This window comes from Hypoxylon trugodes (assembly GCF_022578975.1).
Source record: "Hypoxylon trugodes strain CBS 135444 unplaced genomic scaffold F4822scaffold_13, whole genome shotgun sequence".
NCBI lineage: Eukaryota > Fungi > Ascomycota > Sordariomycetes > Xylariales > Hypoxylaceae > Hypoxylon > Hypoxylon trugodes.
Genome location: NW_026250028.1, coordinates 70582 through 89786, shown reverse-complemented (window position 1 = coordinate 89786; position 19205 = coordinate 70582). Strand labels below are relative to the sequence as shown.

Genomic DNA, 19205 nt, shown 5'->3' with positions numbered 1-19205 from the left:
TAGTGGCTAAAGACACCGGGAATAATGTTCGTCGATTGGCGGTCTACTGAGTGTTTATAGGTACCTACCCCGCCCAAATACATCACCGCTTTCCACTATGCTGAGCTCTCATAGGTACATCTATTGTATCGGACTACCTAGACTAGGCTAGACCAGCGTTAGACCGGCAGCTAATGTCCATGTTCGTCTCAGCACCTGCGGGCATTGTACGACTCGCCATGTACTTTCCATTTTATCGGTGCCTGTCGGTGCTTAAGGAAGTGTCTCCCCGCAGTGGTGTAAGCAAAAATGGTAGTAACGGCATGGTACCTAGGCATATTCCGCTGCTACGGTAGCAAGATGTGCCTAGGTCTTCGCCTAGCTGGGCTAGCTAGGGTACCTACCTCACAGGGCTATACTGATTGGGGGTTGCTTTCCGTTTAATTGAACCCACATTAGTTTTACTAGGTGCTTCCTAGGTGGTAATTATATGCAGTACTGAACTCTCTACGTGCACTGCACTTGCTGCATTTACTGCATTCCCAGGGTTTAGCACACACCCCTCCCGATAACCCTCCGCTGTACATAGTATGTTTCTGCTCTGCTCCGTAACATCCACCTCTACATCCACTCATACATCTACACCCATGCTCACCTTCTCCTTCCATACTTGGGCTCGGTTGGAGGGGGGTTTCGTTTGCTAAGACCACATCGTCTTGTTTGTGCTTTGCGCTTGTCCCTGTACTCGCACACCACTACTGGCTTCATATTTGTCCCTGCGTTTTGCGCCAGCGTGGACCGCAGTAGCTTCTGTTCCTTTGACGCTAGCCTCCTCGACGGCTTTATTTATTACCATTACATTGTACACGACGAGACGAGACACACATAATTGATTTTTTTTATGAGGAGCAATAAAAAGTAGACGTCAGTTATTTATTACCATTTCTTTTTTTGCCGTTGCGTGTATTTAGCTGGCCTTGTCGCGAATCTTGTTCGGATTCCTATCCTGGTAGTCATATCAGATCTACTAAGTGAAGGGAACATTTCTCGCTTCTTCAAAAAAAAAACCCTCGAAGGATCTCTCGAGAAAGACAAATTACCCACTCAAAATAACGAATCGTGTGGCCCTATCCTATTTTGCACACCTAATTCCATTCTCCAAAATCCACCTTGCCTATTCTCGATCTCGACCGACTCGACATTCTGCGCCGAAGTTAGCGATACCAAGTTCGAGTTCGAATTCGAATTCGAGGTCAACGTCTGTCATTCTTAGATATTAGGAGGAGGGTAGGACGAACTGTTGTCTGTTATTGTTCTACAGCCGAAATTTGGAACATCCAATTCTACGTTTCGCAAACAAGCTGTACAGCTAGCTTTCTTAGCTATCTTTTCTTTGCAGCTGGCTGTGCTCCATGACGACGTCACAATGTTGAGAAGACCCTCAATCGCGATCCGACGGTATACGAGCACAAGATGAATGGTGATGCGGGCCTCGTAGGATGCTTGGTCGAAAGACTTACAACTAGGGTAATGGGAGACCTTTTCCTCTTCTCTCCCTCCCCTCACTCGTAGTATCGTAGCCAAGAATGGCCACTGTAATTGTATATCGTTGCTAATGGTCGTATCTGCGCGCAGCTCCCGCATCGTACCGGCACTCCAGGTCAAGACCTCCAACACGACGATGTCGCTGTAATCACGCGCGCCACCCTCGTAAAGATTAGCGCCACGTCCGTCGCAGCCGTACTCGAACCCTTAATTTCGCTGTTGGAAGATCTCGGCCGCCCGTATAAAACATTCGCAAGTCATCCTCCTCATATTCTTCTGTCCGAAGTCTATGTTTTGTCCCTAGCCGCCGATTGCTGCTCTGCCCATTGGGAGACCCTTCGTAATGCCGACCCCGATAGCGCACTTGAGGCTCCTGGGCCTAGACCTAAGAGCCCCGAACCGTTGGAGGATGATCTTGTAGCTAGGATATTCAAGCTGTTCAAACACCTAATTGATCCATTGCCGGATGGTTATACTTTGCCCGCCAAGACGATATTGGATGAGAAATCTGCGCGCGAGGTCTTTGACGCTCGTTTTGGAGAACCGGTTTCTCGGGCCGCATCGTCAAGTGGTTCGGACGACTCTCGGGACACTAAGGGACTCAAGAATGATGTTGCGGAAGATATTGAACCGCATATCAAAATTATTATCGAATTCGTGACCGCATCGAGCTGGCCAGCTTCTTTCGAATACGTGAGAAATGTCATCTACGGTATCCGGGCTACGACTTCATCCCAGGTGGTGCCAACATTGGCCATGGCGGAAGAAGAGAAGACCTCGCTAGTGATATTACGTTTTATTTCGTATATGTGGGTTGATGGCCAGAAGCTTGGACTCCTCATTCAGGAGTTATGCTCCAGTTTCCTCCACTTTCGAAAGGCTTATCAAAACACGGTTGCCATCATCGCGCCACTTCTAATCACCGGATGGATTGAGCGTTATCCCGAGGAGTTTGTCGGATTACACGTTCAGCATAGGAAACTGGACGGTGGACCCGATACTCTCTTCGATATGACACAGACCATATCCGATAGTGGAAAAAGGCGGTCAATGTTGTATCCCTTTCAAACCACTCTACTTATGCTGATTCCTGACGTATTCGAAGTAGCAAGCAATTTGCGAGAAGCTAAGACAGGCGGTATGGCTAAGAAGGTTGCATTCCTTGAGAACTTAAGGAAGGCGTTGAGAAACAAGAATGACGCGGCTGGGTACTGTCTCGTCAGTCTTCTTCGAGCTGTCCGTCATTTTGATGATGACGCAGATGCTACTATTGTAAGCTATGCTATGGACGTTCAGGACGAGGTCCGAGATGCCGTCTTTCGCCGATATCATCCTAACGGAGACGGAGGTTTATTCGACCAAGATTTGGCTACAGCAGCTTTTATTAGTCTCACGCACCTCAATTTCGAGGGCTCTGTAGAGTCGCTAACGCAGTCGTGCCTTAATTCCTCGGCGCCCCATACCTTTAAGGTTGCACTTATACAGGCCTGTTCGTACTTTGCGCGGCAGCCAAATGCTGAGGAATATCGCCGTCTGTTCACCGAGGCTGCCGGTTATATACAAAGTCGACTAAAGGTAAGGCTCCCTTGAATCAGCATTAAGCAAATATAAATACTAACTTCACTAGGCAATGTCTGCGATATCCGCAGACCTGTATATAGGAGACCGTCACTCTCAGCGTAAAGCATCTGAAACGAACTCTTCAACCACCCTTGTGATATGTAATATTTTGAACTTCCTGGACGCCTCTCCTATGACTTTATTCGAAGCGCCTCCTTCAGATAGTGTGGAAGCGGAACAGTTTTACGAAGAAATCTTCGAGGCCTTCGTCTCTTGTCTTGTTACCGCTAATGACTCCGTAAGAGCGCTTGCTAGTGGTGTAGCGAGAAAATTACTTGCCCCAAATGGCATTCTGTCTTCGCTACGTAAATCAAAACGTCTCGACTCGCATAGTTTCGGTATCAAGTTTTGGAGACTAACGTAGGTACAGTTCTTCATGTCAATTAAGCATATTCTAACGATGAATTAATAGGTCACTCGTTCTTCTGGAGATGTGCGAAAAGCACGAGCAACAAGAAGACGACGCACTACTCAAGTCTATCCACGGATACCTTGAATCACGTCTCCTACTCCTGAGCTCGATAAAAGTTAGATTTCCAAGATATCACGGTACCCATTCCATGTTCCGTGCTAACATATATGCAGGAGTTATCGGCGGTATCCGAGGATATTCCAGAACGTGTAGCAACTTCGACAAAACTTGAGACGCTCTTTCTGACATCGCTCTGTTCCGCAGATATCGATACGTGTCAGTTAGTAACGTCTTGTATCGGACTCTTCAACGAAGAGTGTCGTATATTGGACTCGGCCGTAGACGCAGGCAAGACAGCTAGTCTCATATTGCGGAATAGTGAAATCTTTGGCGAAATTGCTTCCCCCGATTTTAGATTCACAGGGATGATGGCTTTCCAGAAGCGAATTCGCTCCCTTTTAAGGCGCATGCAGTATCCTAGTGTAGGAATCTTAGATGCTTGGGAGAAAGCTTTTGAGATGTGGCTTCATTTATCCAAAGACGTGTCTACAACATCTGCGGACAGTGTCGATGAGAAGAGTTTCTCAAAATGGAGGAACTTATCCGGATTCCTTGCCTCCCTTGGCGGTATCTGCACAGCGGAGCAGGCCTATGTACTTGAAGAACCTGCCGCTGGTGGTCTGAAGTGGATTGATCGACTTTCTTCCGAGAATCACGAAGAACCTCTTCTTAACAGATACTTACAACTTAGCACCCAGCTACTTGCATGCACCAATGTCCGAGTCAGAGAAACGACGCGAGAGGTCCTATCTATTGACATATCCGCAACTCTCTACCAGCCACTATTTAAGGCCCTGGAGTCGGAACTCGAAGTGCTTTTCACGGGCGCCCTTGAAGCGGCTGGCAAAGGGCAAGATGTCGAAATTATATTCGCCGAGCAAACAGCATCATTGTTCAAAACTCTGGTGGAACGGTTACAAACGCCCTCCGAGCTAGGTGCCGCGTCGTCGGTCCAATTCAGCTCCCTCTGCTTGAGCTTCGCCAAATTCTTAGATGGTGTTGCTGATAATATAGCTAGCCTTCGAGTGAAAATCAAGATTTGTCAACTTTGTGAATCCGTCACCAGGAAAAAGGAGCACTTAAATCTCCGCGATGATATCAGGAAGCGAAATCAGCTACTGGAGTACATATTTAGTTGGATTGCCAGACCTCGGTCACCACAAACGGAAAGTGGCTACTCCCGCCTGGATGATACAGCACGAATCCAGAAGGATCTTGATAAGGCCTGTCTCCGTTGTCTCGCTGAGTTGACGTATAGATTACCGCTTCAACCAGGAGAGGGTCAGAATGATGCCAGTACTAGTGAGCTGAAGTCGCAGATGTTCCGTACCTATTTCAACCGATTTCTCTCATTGCTTAACTATGAGCCTTCGGAGAATAATAGGGAAATTACAACCTCCACAGTGCACCGTGACGACTCTGGCTCGACTTCCGAACTCGCTATCACTATACTCTCGAATCTCTTGAGTGCCAATATTGACGTCGGTCTCAAATACTCTCTAAGCATCGGATACAATGAGAACATAGAGATCCGAACTGCGTTCGTGAAGGTTCTTTTTAATATCCTTCTTCAGGGGACCGAGTTTAGTAGCCTGTCTGACAAGGCAGTGAATGAGAAATATGATGAATTACTAGAGGTAACTATCTCCAAATATCTCAAGCTGGAACACGTTAACCAACCCCGGCTACCAGCTTCTTACCCACGATATGAGTCTTGCGGTTGCTATTAGTACAGTTTGCCCTAGTAGCGAGGTAGAGGAGCTCACAATTTCAATGCTCAACATCTTCGAATCCCGTGGGCTCACCTTTGAGCTTATGGAAGCGCTGATCAAGCAAGAAATCGAAGAAACGGGTAGATCAAACCCCAGGGACCTTCTCGTTACAGGCAACTAATTAATTTTTTAGAAAACGAGTCGGAAATACTCCGTCGAAATTGTGTGGCAACCAAGATGCTTTCTATCTATGCGAAATGGAAAGGATCAAACTACCTCAAAGCTACTCTCCAGAAAGTTGTCGAGAGACTAATGTTAACTTCAAAAGACTTAGATCTTGAGCTTGACCCTACGAGAATTTCGTCCCAAGAAGAGCTTCAGAAGAACGCGTTACAGTTACGAATTGTTGCTAAAGTTTTTATTGATGATATATGCGCATCTTCAGCAAGTATACCCCCTTCGTTCAGGAAGATTTGCAGTATAGTGAGTCTATCCACTCTTGTAAGGATGCAAGGCATCGTTATTGATGCCATCACAGATATCCGCAGCAGTAATGCCTAGGTTTCAAGAAGCCAAATATACGGCTGTTGGGGCATTCATATTCCTAAGATTCTTCTGCCCAGCCATTGTTGCACCAGAAGCAGAGAATCTCGTGGATGTGGCTCCGTCTAAAGAGATGCGACGCGGCCTACTCCTGATCGCGAAGGTTATTCAAAATCTAGCTAACAACGTTCTATTCGGGGCAAAAGAACCATACATGTACCCATTGAATGACTTCTTGACACAGAATATCTACCGTGTCACCACGTTTCTTCGAGAAATATCGGTATGGCTTACTTAGTCAACTTGTCTTAGATCCTTACTAATCATGATGGTGTCTAGGTCCCTCCGACTAAGCTCGACACACCTCCTACAGATAGCGAGACTTTTGAATTTGGCTCGTGCGTCGCTCTACATAGGTTCTTATATGACCATTGGGATCATGTCCGACAGAGACTCATGTCGCAAGAAAGACGCGACCATGTTCGCTCTCCTAATGAATTGGCCCGGGGCCGATCACCTCTACTTGAGCCATTGAGGGCTCTCATTACAAATCTTGGACCGCCACCCTTAGCGGTCACTTGGAATCGCCCTCAAATATCTGCGAATACTCCTCTTGCTTACTCTAGATTCCAGCATTTTATGCTTCGTAATGCTTTCCGAAGTACTGACTCCTTTTTAACGTCACGCGCTATTTATGACGGCGGTGAGAGCAGGGTATGTTTGATGCCCTTGTAGAGGTCTATGGAATACCCACCTAAAGCTAACTGGTAATAGGATGGGCTCTCCGTTATTTGTGTGATTCTTCGCCATATCGACCAAGATTCTATAGACTATGATACCCTTTTGTATTGCTTCTTAAAGGTAGGTCGCCACCAAGGGGTAGACCTTATATCTTCATTTTAACACTTCACTTCTTTCATCATCTCATCCCAGACTATCTAACCTAGTATAGATTGCGAGTCGGTTGTGGTATAAACCATTCGGATTGCTCATTGATGCGACGTGTTATGATGGCCAGAATGACCCCCCAGATGAGCTATTCAAGAAGTTGGAACTCCTTAGCCCGAGCGAGTTATCTCGGCAATTGTCTAGAATTTACGTCTACAATATGAACAGCACTTTCAGGTTTGTTACTCTTAACTTGTCAATTATTATTTGTGTAACTAACAAAACTAAGAAAATGCTTTCGGCGTGTCCTTCGCGTCGCTACCAAGAGTGATGCAAGCGTACTAAATCCAGGAAATGTTGAATATTTGCTGCTCAGTAGCCGCCTTGATCTTCAACAACACTTCCATTTAAGCCAGGTTCACCTGCCAAAAGAAACCATCAGCATAGCCACGGACTCTCGATACACCTACCAACCTGTTACCCGACTTTCAAAGACCAAAGGAAAGATTGAGGTTACTGTCGGGGTTGGTGGTTCCTTCGTACAAGTAACCACCGTTAAGAAGCAGGAGGTCCACCCGAGTTTCCGTCTGAACGGAATTGTCAACGATATTTTCCATCTCAAAGATCTAGATGAGGCACCTACTACTATCGCTACCGAGGACGACTCTGCATTTGGCTTACGTGCAGACAACGGCAAGATCGTAATGTACTTCCAGAGTGCCCGGAAAGCCGATCTGCTGAAGGAAATCCGTAGAGCGAAGGCAATGTTGGGTAAAGATACCAGAGCGATGAAACCATTCGAGCGCCTAATTCGGCCTCAAGATGTTCCAGGGACATTACTAAACCTTGCGTTAACCAACCTCGGCTCTCCCGATGCGGCGCTTCGGATTGCATCGTACAATTTACTTGGGGCTCTTTGTCGTGCTTTCAAATTCAAGGCAGCCTCCAAGTTTATGTGCATTAAAGGTAGGAATTCTTCATAATGCCTTTCTGTTCTTCTTATTAATCACGCCTACAGACGTCTCCGTTCCATTAGATCCTACTCAATTCATCATCAACATCAGCAAAGTGCTTGCTCAAGAGGAGCCACAGTTAACGTCCGATTTTCTCAACGAATTTTTCGTCGGATGGGAAAGTTTCTCAGAGGAACAGAAACCACTAAGTCTCGCATATATGGCACCGTGGATACCCAGCCTGCGTACATCACTCTTACCAGACGAATCTGATAGCGAAAAGGCCAAGGAAAAGATTGCCATGATCTTCCGAAAGTTAATTGACGTAACGGTCATGGAGCCTTCGCTAGCTCTGACGCTCGAATACACGGTTTGGCCAGCGATCTATAAGGATGAAGTTTTACTAGATATCTTCCTCGATGAGATTATCAAAGCAGCGTTGGCGGTAGGGCTTTATGACGATCATACTCAGGCGCTAACGTCAATAGTGACGGCTATTGGCACAATAACACTTCGTGGCAAGATAATATCTAGGCTCCGAAAAGCTCTAAACAGATCGTCCCTACGGCCAACGAAGTATCTCCCCGAAAATGCTGTTTGGAATGAGATATGCATTCTGCTCCAGTTCTGCCTTTCCCTTTCATTTGACTGCGGTGTTCAGTCCCAACTCTATCTACCTGAGATCTTCCATATCGTTACTATGCTATCAAACACGGGTACTTACGATATCAGGGCCCTAGTCCATCGATTATTGATCAATTCGATCCATGCGGCATGCACCTCGTTTAAACTAGAAGACACGAGGCTATCCAAACTTCGAGGCACTCTTGAAATTTTATCTGAACCAAGGAACGATAGTCTTTCGGTTCCTTTAGTCCTAGCACGGGATGGAACCTCGATCTCAACGACACATGATGCGGGACCAGCTCTTTCAGTTATAGAAAATCTCGCAACGTTGCTATTCGAAACGTGCTCCGTCGCCGCTCCATCAGTCGACATGGCCAACGCGTGGCGGTCAAGGTGGATGAGCTTGGTGGCTAGCACTGCATTTCAGAATAACCCAGCGATCCAGCCCCGAGCTTTTACCGTAATGGGATGCTTGGCTCGCGAAGAGGTCGATGATGATCTACTTTACCAAGTTCTCGTGGCACTTCGCACCAGTGTGGGCCGGTTCGGTGATGACACTGGTAGCGATATGCTTGTCGCTATAGTCACATCCCTATCTAAAATGATCGCCAAACTCACTTCGGCTTCTCGTTATGGACCACAATTATTTTGGTTGGCGATGTCATTGGTGCGGCTTGTACCCGCCACCCTATTCAACTGCACCGCTCTATTCTTGGAAGCTGTCTTGACAAATATTGGGACTACAAATGAATTAAGGAGTGACAAAATGTCCCAATATCTGCTACAAGGTCGGACACAACTAGAAGAAGCAGCATTACCATTGGACGAAGCGTATGGTGTCCATTTCACGACCGACAGTTTCCATTTCGCAGTTTGCGCTTCTCTTGCTCGGGGACTTACCGACCCTATTACCAAGACTCCAGCACTCCGGGTCCTTTCGACATTCCTCGAAATGACAACCGACAGTTCGTCGGAATCGGCGAAGACCTTTTCGAGCGAGTTTTATGCGTCTCCCTATTTGGCTCTCATCCAAGCTCGTGCGATTACCCCCGAGGATTTGAAGGAATGCCTCTGGTCAGTTGGCATAAACCCGATTGGCGTTGCAAACCTAGGACCGACTCGTAACTTGAGCGACTTAGAAACCGTAAGGGATAAAGATTTGCTACTTAATACGGCAATCGAATTAGTTGATTTTCAGATCCTGGATGAAGCTGCACAGACTCACACTCTGGTGTGGTTGAACGAGCTAGCGACCGGAAGACCTACGGTCATATTACACTTGTGAGTCTTGATGTCTACTTTGTATTTATATGGCGCTAACATGTAATAGATGTCCTACCATTGCATCGTTTCTAGACGAGGTGTTACTTCACGGTCAGAGCTCCTCGACGCTCGGATCGGCGCACACTCTACTGCAGACCCTATCATCCAACGCCAAATTCACCAAAGCTTTGGATAGTAGTGGGATGCTAAGCGATATTTTAGGGGACATGGGATTTGAAGGGTTATGGCGTTCGAGTTCTTTCAACCATGCCCAGGATCCTGATAAGCAGTGTGCCATTTTGACGGAAAAGTTGATCGAGGTTAGTATATCCTAGTCTGAAAGGTGAAAATGTAATGGCGATCAAATACTAATACGTCGCGTAGCTTATCATCATCTAAAAGAGACAGTACGCACACATCTCAACTTGTGAGGGAAAAGGAAAATAGATATGAGGGAATGGGCGCAGCAAGGACGCGATGATAGCATATCCCGCGAGTCGGTCATATTGGGACATACATGTATACGTCTGGATTTACGAGTATGTTAGTATGGGTATTATGAGAAGTACGGGTTGTGATTTTTACGTAGTGCGAAATGTAGGGAAGCGAATGAAATCTGAATTATATTGCAGCCATGGAGGTGCCCGAGGCCCCCTGAACGCTTTAGGTGATCAGCTAGGAGGGGCGGGTACCTAGATACCTATTAATTACCCCTGGATTAGGCGCGGGGTATCACGTGATGGCGCGACCTGACTTCCGCCGCGTCTTCAATTAATTCTCATTTCTATTAATTTCTACAATTTACACAAAATGCGACGCTCATCGCGAATTACGAGGCCATCCGTCTCTACATCAGAAAACGGTGGTGTTAAAAAGAAATCACTTTACTTTTCGGAAAATGAAGAGATAATACCCGCCAAACTTCGACGGACAGGAGTTAAGAAGAGGCCCGCAAAGGCTCAGAGCGACGCGTCAGATGGCGACGTTGAAGAATATATCGAATCAGATGTCGCGGAAGAGAAACAACCGGCTAAAAAGCGGAAAGTAGCAGCGCGAACCAGCAAGAAGAATGAAAATGCCAATGCGCAGTTGTACGCGCGCATATTTGGGGAGGCGGATACCGGTGCAAATGGCTCTAGTTCCGTAACTACTCCGAAACTCCCGGCTCGCATCCATGGTTTAAATTATCATCGTCCGTTACTCTTGGACAGTCGCGATGGGCGCGGAGCTCTCCTCACCTGGTTCGACAGCGTGAGCACCCTGCGCAACATGCCATGGCGCAAATCTTGGATCGACCCCGATACCGTGTCAGACGAAACGGTCCTTCGGAAAATGCTAGAGCAGCGTGCGTACGAAGTTTGGATCTCAGAGGTTATGCTCCAACAGACGCGCGTCGCCGCCGTCGTGGATTACTGGACCCGGTGGATGGATCGGTGGCCGACGATCCATGATCTCGCAGCGGCACAACCCGACGAGGTCCTCTCTGCGTGGCGGGGGTTGGGGTATTATAGTCGCGCTACGCGGATCCACGAAGCCGCGAAGAAGGTATGTGGAGACCCTGATATGAAGGGTTTGTTGCCGAGGGATGTGGGGGTGTTAGTGAAAAATGTGCCCGGGGTGGGACGGTATACGGCGGGCGCTATTACGGCGATTGTTTTTGGTGAGGCGAAGCCCATGGTCGATGGGAATGTGCTGAGGGTTTTGAGTCGGCAGATGGGTGTGCTTGGGGATGTTAAGACGGATAAGGGGGTGATAGATTTGTTGTGGGAAGTTGCGGGGCGGTTGGCTGAAGCTATTGCCGGAGATAGTGACAAAGGGAAAGGCAATGGAGCCAAGGAGGAGGAGAAGTGGGGGCCTAGTGATAGGCCGGGACGATGGGGACAAGCACTGATGGAGCTTGGAAGTACGGTATGCATACCGAAGCCTAATTGCGCTACTTGTCCAATTACTTCGAGTTGTCGTGCGTACGGCGAGGGTTTACAATTAGCCATGAAAAAGGGATTGGTGCCTAAGTCTACAACTACGAGTACGATAACGAATGGCGCTACTGCGGATATCGAAGACGCTTGCACAATTTGCAAGCCTTTCGAGGAATACGCGGATGAAGATGGCTCTGATATAGAAAATCAGGTTAACATGGCCGAAACGACTAAATCTAAGACTAAGTCACGGATACAGACGACATTGCAATCATTCGCATTTACGCAGAAGACCTCTAAATCTGAAAAGTCGGCAAGCTCTAAACCACTGCAACCATCTACGCCAGCTTTAAGTAACGCCGCGATCGAAGTCATTACGAACCACGCAAGGAAATTTCCCGTTAGAGCAGTCAAGAAAGCCGTCCGCGAAGAGGAAACCCTAGTCTGCGCTATCAGACGCTACGATGGGCGATACCTACTTCATCGACGGCCAGAGAAGGGACTCCTCGCTGGGCTGTGGGAACTACCGAGTTATATCTTAGAGGATCCCCAAAATAGTACATTGAAAACAAGGAAAAAGGATGCAGAGAAGTATGTTGTGGGCGTGATCGATAAAGCGCGATCAAAGGGGGTGAAGCAACTGAAGCATGTCGGCGAGATAGGATGTGTGCCGTGGTTGTTCTCGCATCTTAAGTTAACGATGCATGTGCATCTGTTTGAGCTTGGTGGGGGCATGAATGACAATGAGGTTGGCGTAGACGAAGGAATGAAGAGTAGATGGGCTGATATTGATGCTATTGATGCGGAGTCAATGGGTACTGGTATGCGGAAGTGTTGGGCGGTTGTGAAGGAGGCGACTGGGGGATGAATGTGATGGCATTACTATGAGATAGGATAATCCGTGCATAGAGCTTGGCTATTGCTTAGCCTAGCCAGTGACAGTGACGGGGTAATTTGCCTGCTGACTGTCGATACCTAATAAGGATGTGCTTACCTAGGTAGCTAACCCCTTAACAGAAATTATGTCTGTCGGCCATACACTATTCTCGCAGAGCCTCAATGTCGTCCGTTATGTTAACCACTAGGCTCTTCATTGTATTATTGACTGAACTCGGGTATTATCCACAAGTTTAGTTGGTTTCCAGCCCGATCCTTTTTTAAAACCCTTACTCTCTCCATCTTCTTTGTGGAATGTTTGACTCAGACCCTTCCGAATTGGACCATCTAGTTGGGCCGTGCCATCAAGTAGTGACCTCACCACTCCGTCAATGTCACCTATCATTAAAGTCAAACACGTAGTCTATAACCGAGTGCGTCAAGACTTATCATTTGCCAATATTTGGCCAATAGTATGAATCATGATGTTTTGAATACATTTCCCCTAGATCTTATATAATCGTTCTCTCAGTACTCCCACCTTCGATTCTTCCCTTTAGAGCAGTAAGCACTTCGCGTAATTGACCATATTACTGAAATAAAAAATCATCACGATTAGTAACCACCGAATATGAGTAACTGGGGAAGCGTACGGTCTAAGGGTGGTAAGGCTGGTTACCAAGGCGGCGGGAACTCAAGCACCGGCACTGTCAGTTATCCTTGTGTTTCCAAGATGCCCTCCATTATCTAGCATCGCAGCGCCTGCATTCGACTCAAAGCTGACACAACGCCTATCTTTAGTTTACCGGTCCCGATTTCAATAATCTCTATCTTCAAAAGAGATCTACCGACCAAGAGTCCGTTAAGAGGCGCGAGAGCATATCGGAGCAGTACAATACCGGCTTCGTAGGCCGTATGTGGAGGCGGTATGTTGTGTTCCTTTATTCCATACGATGCATTCGTCGAGCATTTTGCTAATAACTAGTTGACGTAGTTGGGTATCCGGTCCTGGTGGTCCTACGAGAGCCTAGTGCCTCGATGTTGTCGATGATATGGTCAGAAACTTGTATAGTCACATAAGAAATTGTACGACTAATAGGCTGTGGTGTTTGAGCTAGGTTAATAATTCGCACAATTTTAACGTTACATTTCCAATTGATGATTCTTATTTCTTCTGTCGTCTTGGTGTCTGAATGCTGAGTGGAGCGGGTAAAGTCAAACACACACCTAGGTGGGTAGGCATTACGGATTCAACGGATGTTAGACACGGATAATCGTGTCATTTCGCAGGTGAATGTTTGTCATTAAACGAACCATGACTTCAAACACAACCTAGAGTCTCCAATAGTCACAAAACTTCATGATGATGTAGCGGTAGTAAGTTCCCTGCCTTAGCCCGAGAATTGACTGTTAGTAGATCCTGGTGAAGGACATCGTACTGCGAGATCCACAGCGGGAAGACCATTTAAAATAGGAGGGTGGAATGTATAGGTCAGGGATCATTCCAGGGGTTAACGCCACTCCCACCGGGTTCAATCCTGTAATTAGAAGACACATACCTATTGTGTCTGTCCATCAAGCCCTCGAATCTCATCATCTAATGTTCTTATTCGGACGGCTACCTCGATAGCAATCTATCTCAAGCAGCCTTGTCCGGGAAGAACAAATAAGCCTTTCAGGAATTTGACACGATGTCTCCCTACACGGTATATCCTAATAGATCTTCGGACCGGGTTCAATCTCGACAGTGACTTTTTTTTTCGCGAAAAAGTCTGATGGTGGTCTGAAATACTATATCGTCCCGTCCCTTAATTACATTTGTTATTGAGGGAGTGGAGTTCATCTTAATAGGTATGGATGGACAGAGAAACATGATCATCCAATATCAATTGCCAACCAATCCTCCGCACCTTGATCCTCACTTGCTCTTCTTTACGAGCCTTGGAGTATCGTAGGGCCATCGCGCATTTGATTGCCCATTTATACGATAAGATGAAGTGCTTGACGGCTACGTTGCTGTTAACAGCCTTTGTCACAGCATCGCCGCATAAACCCCTAGATGCTCGCAATGAGGTCGCTCGTCGGCAATCCGCCGAGGCATGTTCCATCGGTTACTGTACTCAAAACGGCGGAACAACCGGTGGCTCTGGTGGTGAAACGGTCACCGTGAAGGATGTTGATAGCTTAGTTAACGCAGCTAAGCAGGATGGACCCCTTACGATCATCGTGTCCGGCGCCATTTCTGGTTCCGCGAAAGTGCGCGTCGCCTCCAACAAGACCATCTACGGGGAGGCCGGTAGCTCGTTGACGGGCGTCGGTTTTTACATCCGAAGAACTAATAATGTCATCGTCCGCAACTTGAAAATCGCCAAAGTCGAGGCTAAGAATGGTGATGCAATCGGTATTGATGGGTCCTCGAATGTTTGGGTTGACCACTGTGACCTGTCCGGAGACCTGAGTCGCGGAAAAGATGACTACGATGGTCTAGTCGATATTTCGCATGGCTCTCAATGGATTACCGTATCTAACACATATTTCCACGATCATTGGAAGGCGTCGTTGATAGGACATTCGGACAGCAACGCCAAAGAAGACCAGGGTTCACTTCACATTACATACGCCGGCAACCACTTTTACAACACGTACAGCCGCGCACCGCTCATTCGATTTGGCACAGTGCATATCATTAACACGTTCTGGGACTCGTTGATTTCTAGTGGTGTCAATTGCCGAATGGGAGCACAGGTCCTAATTCAGAGCTCGGCTTTCAAGAATAGCTCTCAGAATGCCGTGTTCTTCGCCGATTCCAAGGAGACGGGCTACGCTGTTCTTGACGATGTTGATCTTGGGGGTTCTAGGAATTCGGTGCCAGTGGGAACTCTTACAGTTAGTGCGCTGCCGTACGCCCCGATCAAGGCTCTCGGTTCTGCAACTATTCCTAGTGCGATTCCCAGTACTGCTGGTCAGAAGCTGTGACGAATTCGCGTAACATAAAGGCGTTGTCCCTTTTCACCGAGCCGTCTTGTATTTATTTAGCGGTGTACCTAACCTTTAGGAACGGCATTCTAGCCATTCAAGGCAAGAATTCGCGCAGCTTACTTAACTCCGAAGAACCTCGTGATGACAATCGTAGGTGACACAACGTACGTGAGACCAATGATATATAATAGGGGCTGAACTACCCCTGATATTTTTGCTTTTATAGTTACACAGTTCTGCACATTATTTCCACGCACAGAATCACATCGAATACCTATCCTCTTGGTCTAGCACGAACGCGAATTTACCTAGGTAGGTCTAGCGCAATGCCGTCTCATAGGACAAAGAATACGGTCAGCTATATTCTTCTAGACCGACCGTGGTTTAAGTGCCGAAAATCACCGCATGGAAACCCCCCCAAAATATTATCTCGCCAGGCTTAATGGAGGGGGATTTCTTTGAAGTATTATTCAGTGCCGGATATATGGATTGGATCGCGTGTTTGGTTCCCCGCATCGAATAATAATAATATACCGCATTCTCCTTTCAATGCAACCAACATGCATCAAACTAGGGAGGCCCTCAACCATTTTGTCCTATTAAAGTCTCTGTTCGGTGATTTTATATATAACACTTAAGAGGACATAACAAACTTCAAAAAAATTTAGAATCTACAACAGTAAATTATCTACAGAATGGACAAGTTACGGAACTTCGGTCGTGGCATTGACGATGTGCTTCTACCCACCTTCGCCGCCTATGCACAATACATAATCGCTAAAGAAAGCGAGATTCGATCGACACGACATGAGACACATAAATATGGTTTCACAGATCGACAACAACTAGACATTTACTACCCGGATAGAGCACCAACCGAGCCGTTTCGCGCCAAGCCTGTACTCGTTTTCTTATACGGAGGTGGCTTCGTCGGTGGCGACAAAGTGAATGAGGAGTATGCACATAGCCTAGTTTTCGGAAACCTCGGTCACTTCTTCGCTTCCCGCTATGGCATTACAGTGATTGTCGCGGACTACCGGCTTATTTCCCACGGTGCTAAGTACCCCTCCGGCGGCGAGGACGTGAAGCTCGCCGTGGATTGGGTCGTTAATGAACTGTCCAAGAAGGATGGATATGAATCTATTGACCTATTTCTTTTTGGAAACTCGGCTGGTGGTATTCACGTCACGACGTACCTTGTCGCCCCGGACTTTAAAGCGGACAGGGAGAAAGTCCTAGCCGAAGAGCGTAAAGGTGCCGGTGTGTTACTCCGAGGCGCGATTCTATTGGGTGTGCCGTTCCATTGGGGTAACGAAGATAATGCAATCTTAAGAGGCTACCTTGGCGAGGGCAAGATCTGGGAGAACTCATCGATCGGCATCCTTGAAAAAGAAAAGAAGAAAGGCGCTGAGCCGAAGCTACCCGGTGTCAAGATCGATGTACTCGTCAGCGAGTTAGACCCTCAGCTCATGTTCGACTCGGCTCAGCAGTTTAGGAATGAGTGGAAGAGTGTAGACACCACGTACGATGTGCTGGAGGGCCATAACCATATTAGTCCCCAGTTAGGACTTAGCACAGGAATCGAGAGAGAAGAGGCTTGGGGCGTGGACGTTGCTAAGTTTATCAAGTCTAGAGCTACGAAATAGGTAATGATTTTAAGAAATAGCAATAGAGTGTTCGCCATTGACATAGATGATTGCTACAAACGATCTTTGAAGACCTCAATGTCCTTGATTTGCTCATGATAATTGAAACGCCCTCTCTGATCCTAAGCCTTGCTCTGGAACCAACGCTGCGTAAATACCTAAGCTCAAGACCCGATGTCCTTGTTCTCCATAAACCAGATTGTCGGCTGTATGTCCGTGTAGTTCTTGATATCGTCTAGCATCTTTTTGTGCACCTCGGGCGGTGTTTCGGTTTGTGCTTTTTGGGCTGCTTCCATGCTGGGCCACTCGATCTGGGCTAGTGCGAGGTATGGACCCTTTGAATCCGTCGCGATCGTGACGCGCGATGCACCCATTCCAAAAGGCTTCCATACTGAACCTACTGTCGGTAGGTGTTTGTTTAAGTAATAGTCCATGTCGAAATTGGAACCCGTGGGATATCCGACAAACATTGTGACCGTCATTTTGGGAGAAAAGGCTCTTAGCTGTCGCGCTCAGCGAGGATGAATTTACTTTTATTGATGAGGCTGGATGTGCCAAATCTTAGGAAGGTGGTTAGATTCAAGAGGGTTCTCAGCGAGTAGTCGTAGTTAGAAAGAAGAAAGGGAAGATAGCTTAGTGCTCGGTTATTATACAAAGCGCACCACAGCTTTTATATATCTGGTATATACCCGTTGCTCCACGATTTATATCTACCTAGGTAATTAACAATTACCTTTTCTTGGCCTATTAACAAGCCGGAATTCCGCCACCCTCCCGAGCACCACCCCTCTTGTGTGCTACATTTAGGTAACCACCTAAGTATCCATTCAGGTCTTAGCTATATCCCATTCCTCTTCCCTTAATCGCCCGTTCTCGCCGCTCGTTATCAATGCTCTTTCTTCCCCATGGGGCCCCGGTAGGTACGTGAGAAGTATGTATAAATAGGTTGAATCCAAAATTTATCTATGATCTGTTACGTCGCAAAAGCCAAAAATACGCAGAAACGGCGATAAACCATCACGAAATTAAATCGGAATTCGCCCATGAGAGAACCTATATCCGTCCTATGGAGGATGTAGACCTCAGGGTGGATTTATGAGTCTGACTTATTTCCGCTCTGTCGCGAGTATTGATTTCGGAATTTGGAACCTGGCGAGATAACTTAAGTCCGTTTAATGGCGTATAAGGGGTGCGACGATGTGAGTCTTGATAATTTCGTAGCCATAAAAATACAAGCGCAAATTTTTCATCCTATCATGAATCAAGCTAGTTCATCATAATGGCATCTGGGACTTTTCACCTCTCGGGGGTAGCATTCATCACGGGGGCTGCCGGTTCAGGCACTCATTCTCCTCCCTCTACTCTGAACGCCCTAAGCATGATCGCGTAGGTATCGGCGCCGCTACCGCCCTCGCCTTCGTACGGAGTGGCTGCACCCGTCTGGCACTCACCGATATTCAACCTCTGACCTTCACCAAAGACGCTATCCTCTCGATTAACCCATTTGCCGAAGTTCTAACTGTACAAGGCGATGTATCCAGCGCCTCATTCATCAATTCCTTCGTATCTGAAATCAAGGCCAGATTCTCACGCATCGATTACGTTGTTACATGTGCTGGCGTACTTAGTCTACTGCTTCGTTCCCACGAGACACCTATTGAAGAATTCGACCGCGTGGCTGGCGTAAATTGGAAAGGATCATGGTTGGCGTCGCGAGCAGCACCCAAGTGTATGCTAGAGCTCGGTCAGGAACCGCTGGATGCGCATCCTGGGCAAAAGGGTGCGGTGGTAAATGTTGCGAGTCGGGTCGGCCAGGTAGCTATGCCGACTGCGTGTAAGTTTTACCTCTTTCCAAAATTCATTTATGAATAACTGAGTTTGGAATATGTAATCTTGCTGACGCGAAATGGGGAATAGCGCCGTATTGTGCTTCAAAAGCTGCTATTATCAATATGACGCGGGCTGATGCTATTGACCATGTGCAAGACGGGATCAGAATCAATTGCGTATGCCCGGGTATAATCAGAACGCAGTTCATGACGGCAACGTCAGAATTGGAGGAGAACACAAACTAGCAGTAAATAATGTGCCTATGCGTAAGATGGGCAAACCGGAAGAAATAGCCGATGCTGTTCTATTCTTATGTTCCAGGCAAGCGTCTTTTATTTTGGGACACGCCTTAG

General features: G+C 47.1%; 7 protein-coding genes across 7 annotated transcripts; 6 read left to right on the top strand and 1 right to left on the bottom strand.

Moving 5' to 3' along the window:
• The first annotated feature begins 1050 nt into the window (after positions 1–1050).
• Positions 1051–10207, top strand: F4822DRAFT_95756 (GTPase). Its single transcript, XM_051464215.1, has 15 exons — positions 1051–1506; positions 1615–3099; positions 3152–3504; positions 3557–3671; positions 3730–5253; positions 5309–5468; positions 5522–5811; positions 5867–6154; positions 6211–6585; positions 6646–6732; positions 6824–6996; positions 7049–7725; positions 7778–9620; positions 9670–9922; positions 9987–10207. Exons 1-15 carry the CDS (start codon positions 1453–1455, stop codon positions 9999–10001), a joined length of 7692 nt encoding a protein of 2563 aa, XP_051308527.1. The 5' UTR covers positions 1051–1452; the 3' UTR covers positions 10002–10207.
• Positions 10208–10412: 205 nt separating this feature from the next.
• On the top strand, positions 10413–12389 carry F4822DRAFT_439165 (DNA glycosylase; the record flags this gene model as incomplete). Its single annotated transcript, XM_051462603.1, has 1 exon — positions 10413–12389. One exon carries the CDS (start codon positions 10413–10415, stop codon positions 12387–12389), a length of 1977 nt encoding a protein of 658 aa, XP_051308526.1.
• A 320-nt stretch (positions 12390–12709) lies between these two features.
• On the top strand, positions 12710–13909 carry F4822DRAFT_95961 (uncharacterized protein). Its single transcript, XM_051464220.1, has 3 exons — positions 12710–13106; positions 13199–13323; positions 13392–13909. The coding sequence occupies exons 1-3, from the start codon at positions 13029–13031 to the stop codon at positions 13426–13428; spliced, it is 240 nt and encodes a 79-aa protein (XP_051308525.1). The 5' UTR covers positions 12710–13028; the 3' UTR covers positions 13429–13909.
• Positions 13910–14389: 480 nt separating this feature from the next.
• Positions 14390–15373, top strand: F4822DRAFT_439164 (polysaccharide lyase family 1 protein; the record flags this gene model as incomplete). The annotated part of the gene is made up of 1 exon (XM_051462602.1): positions 14390–15373. The coding sequence occupies one exon, from the start codon at positions 14390–14392 to the stop codon at positions 15371–15373; it is 984 nt and encodes a 327-aa protein (XP_051308524.1).
• A 108-nt stretch (positions 15374–15481) lies between these two features.
• F4822DRAFT_422498 (alpha/beta-hydrolase) lies at positions 15482–17029 on the top strand. Its single transcript, XM_051459891.1, has one exon. It carries the CDS (start codon positions 16072–16074, stop codon positions 17020–17022), a length of 951 nt encoding a protein of 316 aa, XP_051308523.1. The 5' UTR covers positions 15482–16071; the 3' UTR covers positions 17023–17029.
• On the bottom strand, positions 17030–18129 carry F4822DRAFT_95791 (uncharacterized protein). The gene has a single exon (XM_051464217.1). The coding sequence runs from the start codon at positions 17502–17504 to the stop codon at positions 17187–17189; it is 318 nt and encodes a 105-aa protein (XP_051308522.1). The 5' UTR covers positions 17505–18129; the 3' UTR covers positions 17030–17186.
• Positions 18130–18301: 172 nt separating this feature from the next.
• F4822DRAFT_435125 (NAD(P)-binding protein) lies at positions 18302–19097 on the top strand (the record flags this gene model as incomplete). Its single annotated transcript, XM_051462126.1, has 3 exons — positions 18302–18356; positions 18413–18856; positions 18940–19097. The coding sequence occupies 3 exons, from the start codon at positions 18302–18304 to the stop codon at positions 19095–19097; spliced, it is 657 nt and encodes a 218-aa protein (XP_051308521.1).
• Between the last annotated feature and the right edge of the window lie 108 nt (positions 19098–19205).

Excerpts from the sequence above, each read along its gene's own strand:
- F4822DRAFT_95756 (XM_051464215.1), top strand. The coding sequence starts at position 1,453 with ATGAATGGTGATGCGGGCCTCGTAGGATGCTTGGTCGAAAGACTTACA. Across the intron at positions 3,100-3,151 it reads ATATACAAAGTCGACTAAAG|GCAATGTCTGCGATATCCGC; the intron begins GTAAGGCTCCCT and ends TAACTTCACTAG. Across the intron at positions 5,812-5,866 it reads TCAGGAAGATTTGCAGTATA|ATATCCGCAGCAGTAATGCC; the intron begins GTGAGTCTATCC and ends ATGCCATCACAG.
- F4822DRAFT_95961 (XM_051464220.1), top strand. The coding sequence starts at position 13,029 with ATGAGTAACTGGGGAAGCGTACGGTCTAAGGGTGGTAAGGCTGGTTAC. Across the intron at positions 13,107-13,198 it reads GGAACTCAAGCACCGGCACT|TTTACCGGTCCCGATTTCAA; the intron begins GTCAGTTATCCT and ends GCCTATCTTTAG. Across the intron at positions 13,324-13,391 it reads GTAGGCCGTATGTGGAGGCG|TTGGGTATCCGGTCCTGGTG; the intron begins GTATGTTGTGTT and ends TAGTTGACGTAG.
- F4822DRAFT_422498 (XM_051459891.1), top strand. The coding sequence starts at position 16,072 with ATGGACAAGTTACGGAACTTCGGTCGTGGCATTGACGATGTGCTTCTA.
- F4822DRAFT_95791 (XM_051464217.1), bottom strand. The coding sequence starts at position 17,504 with ATGACGGTCACAATGTTTGTCGGATATCCCACGGGTTCCAATTTCGAC.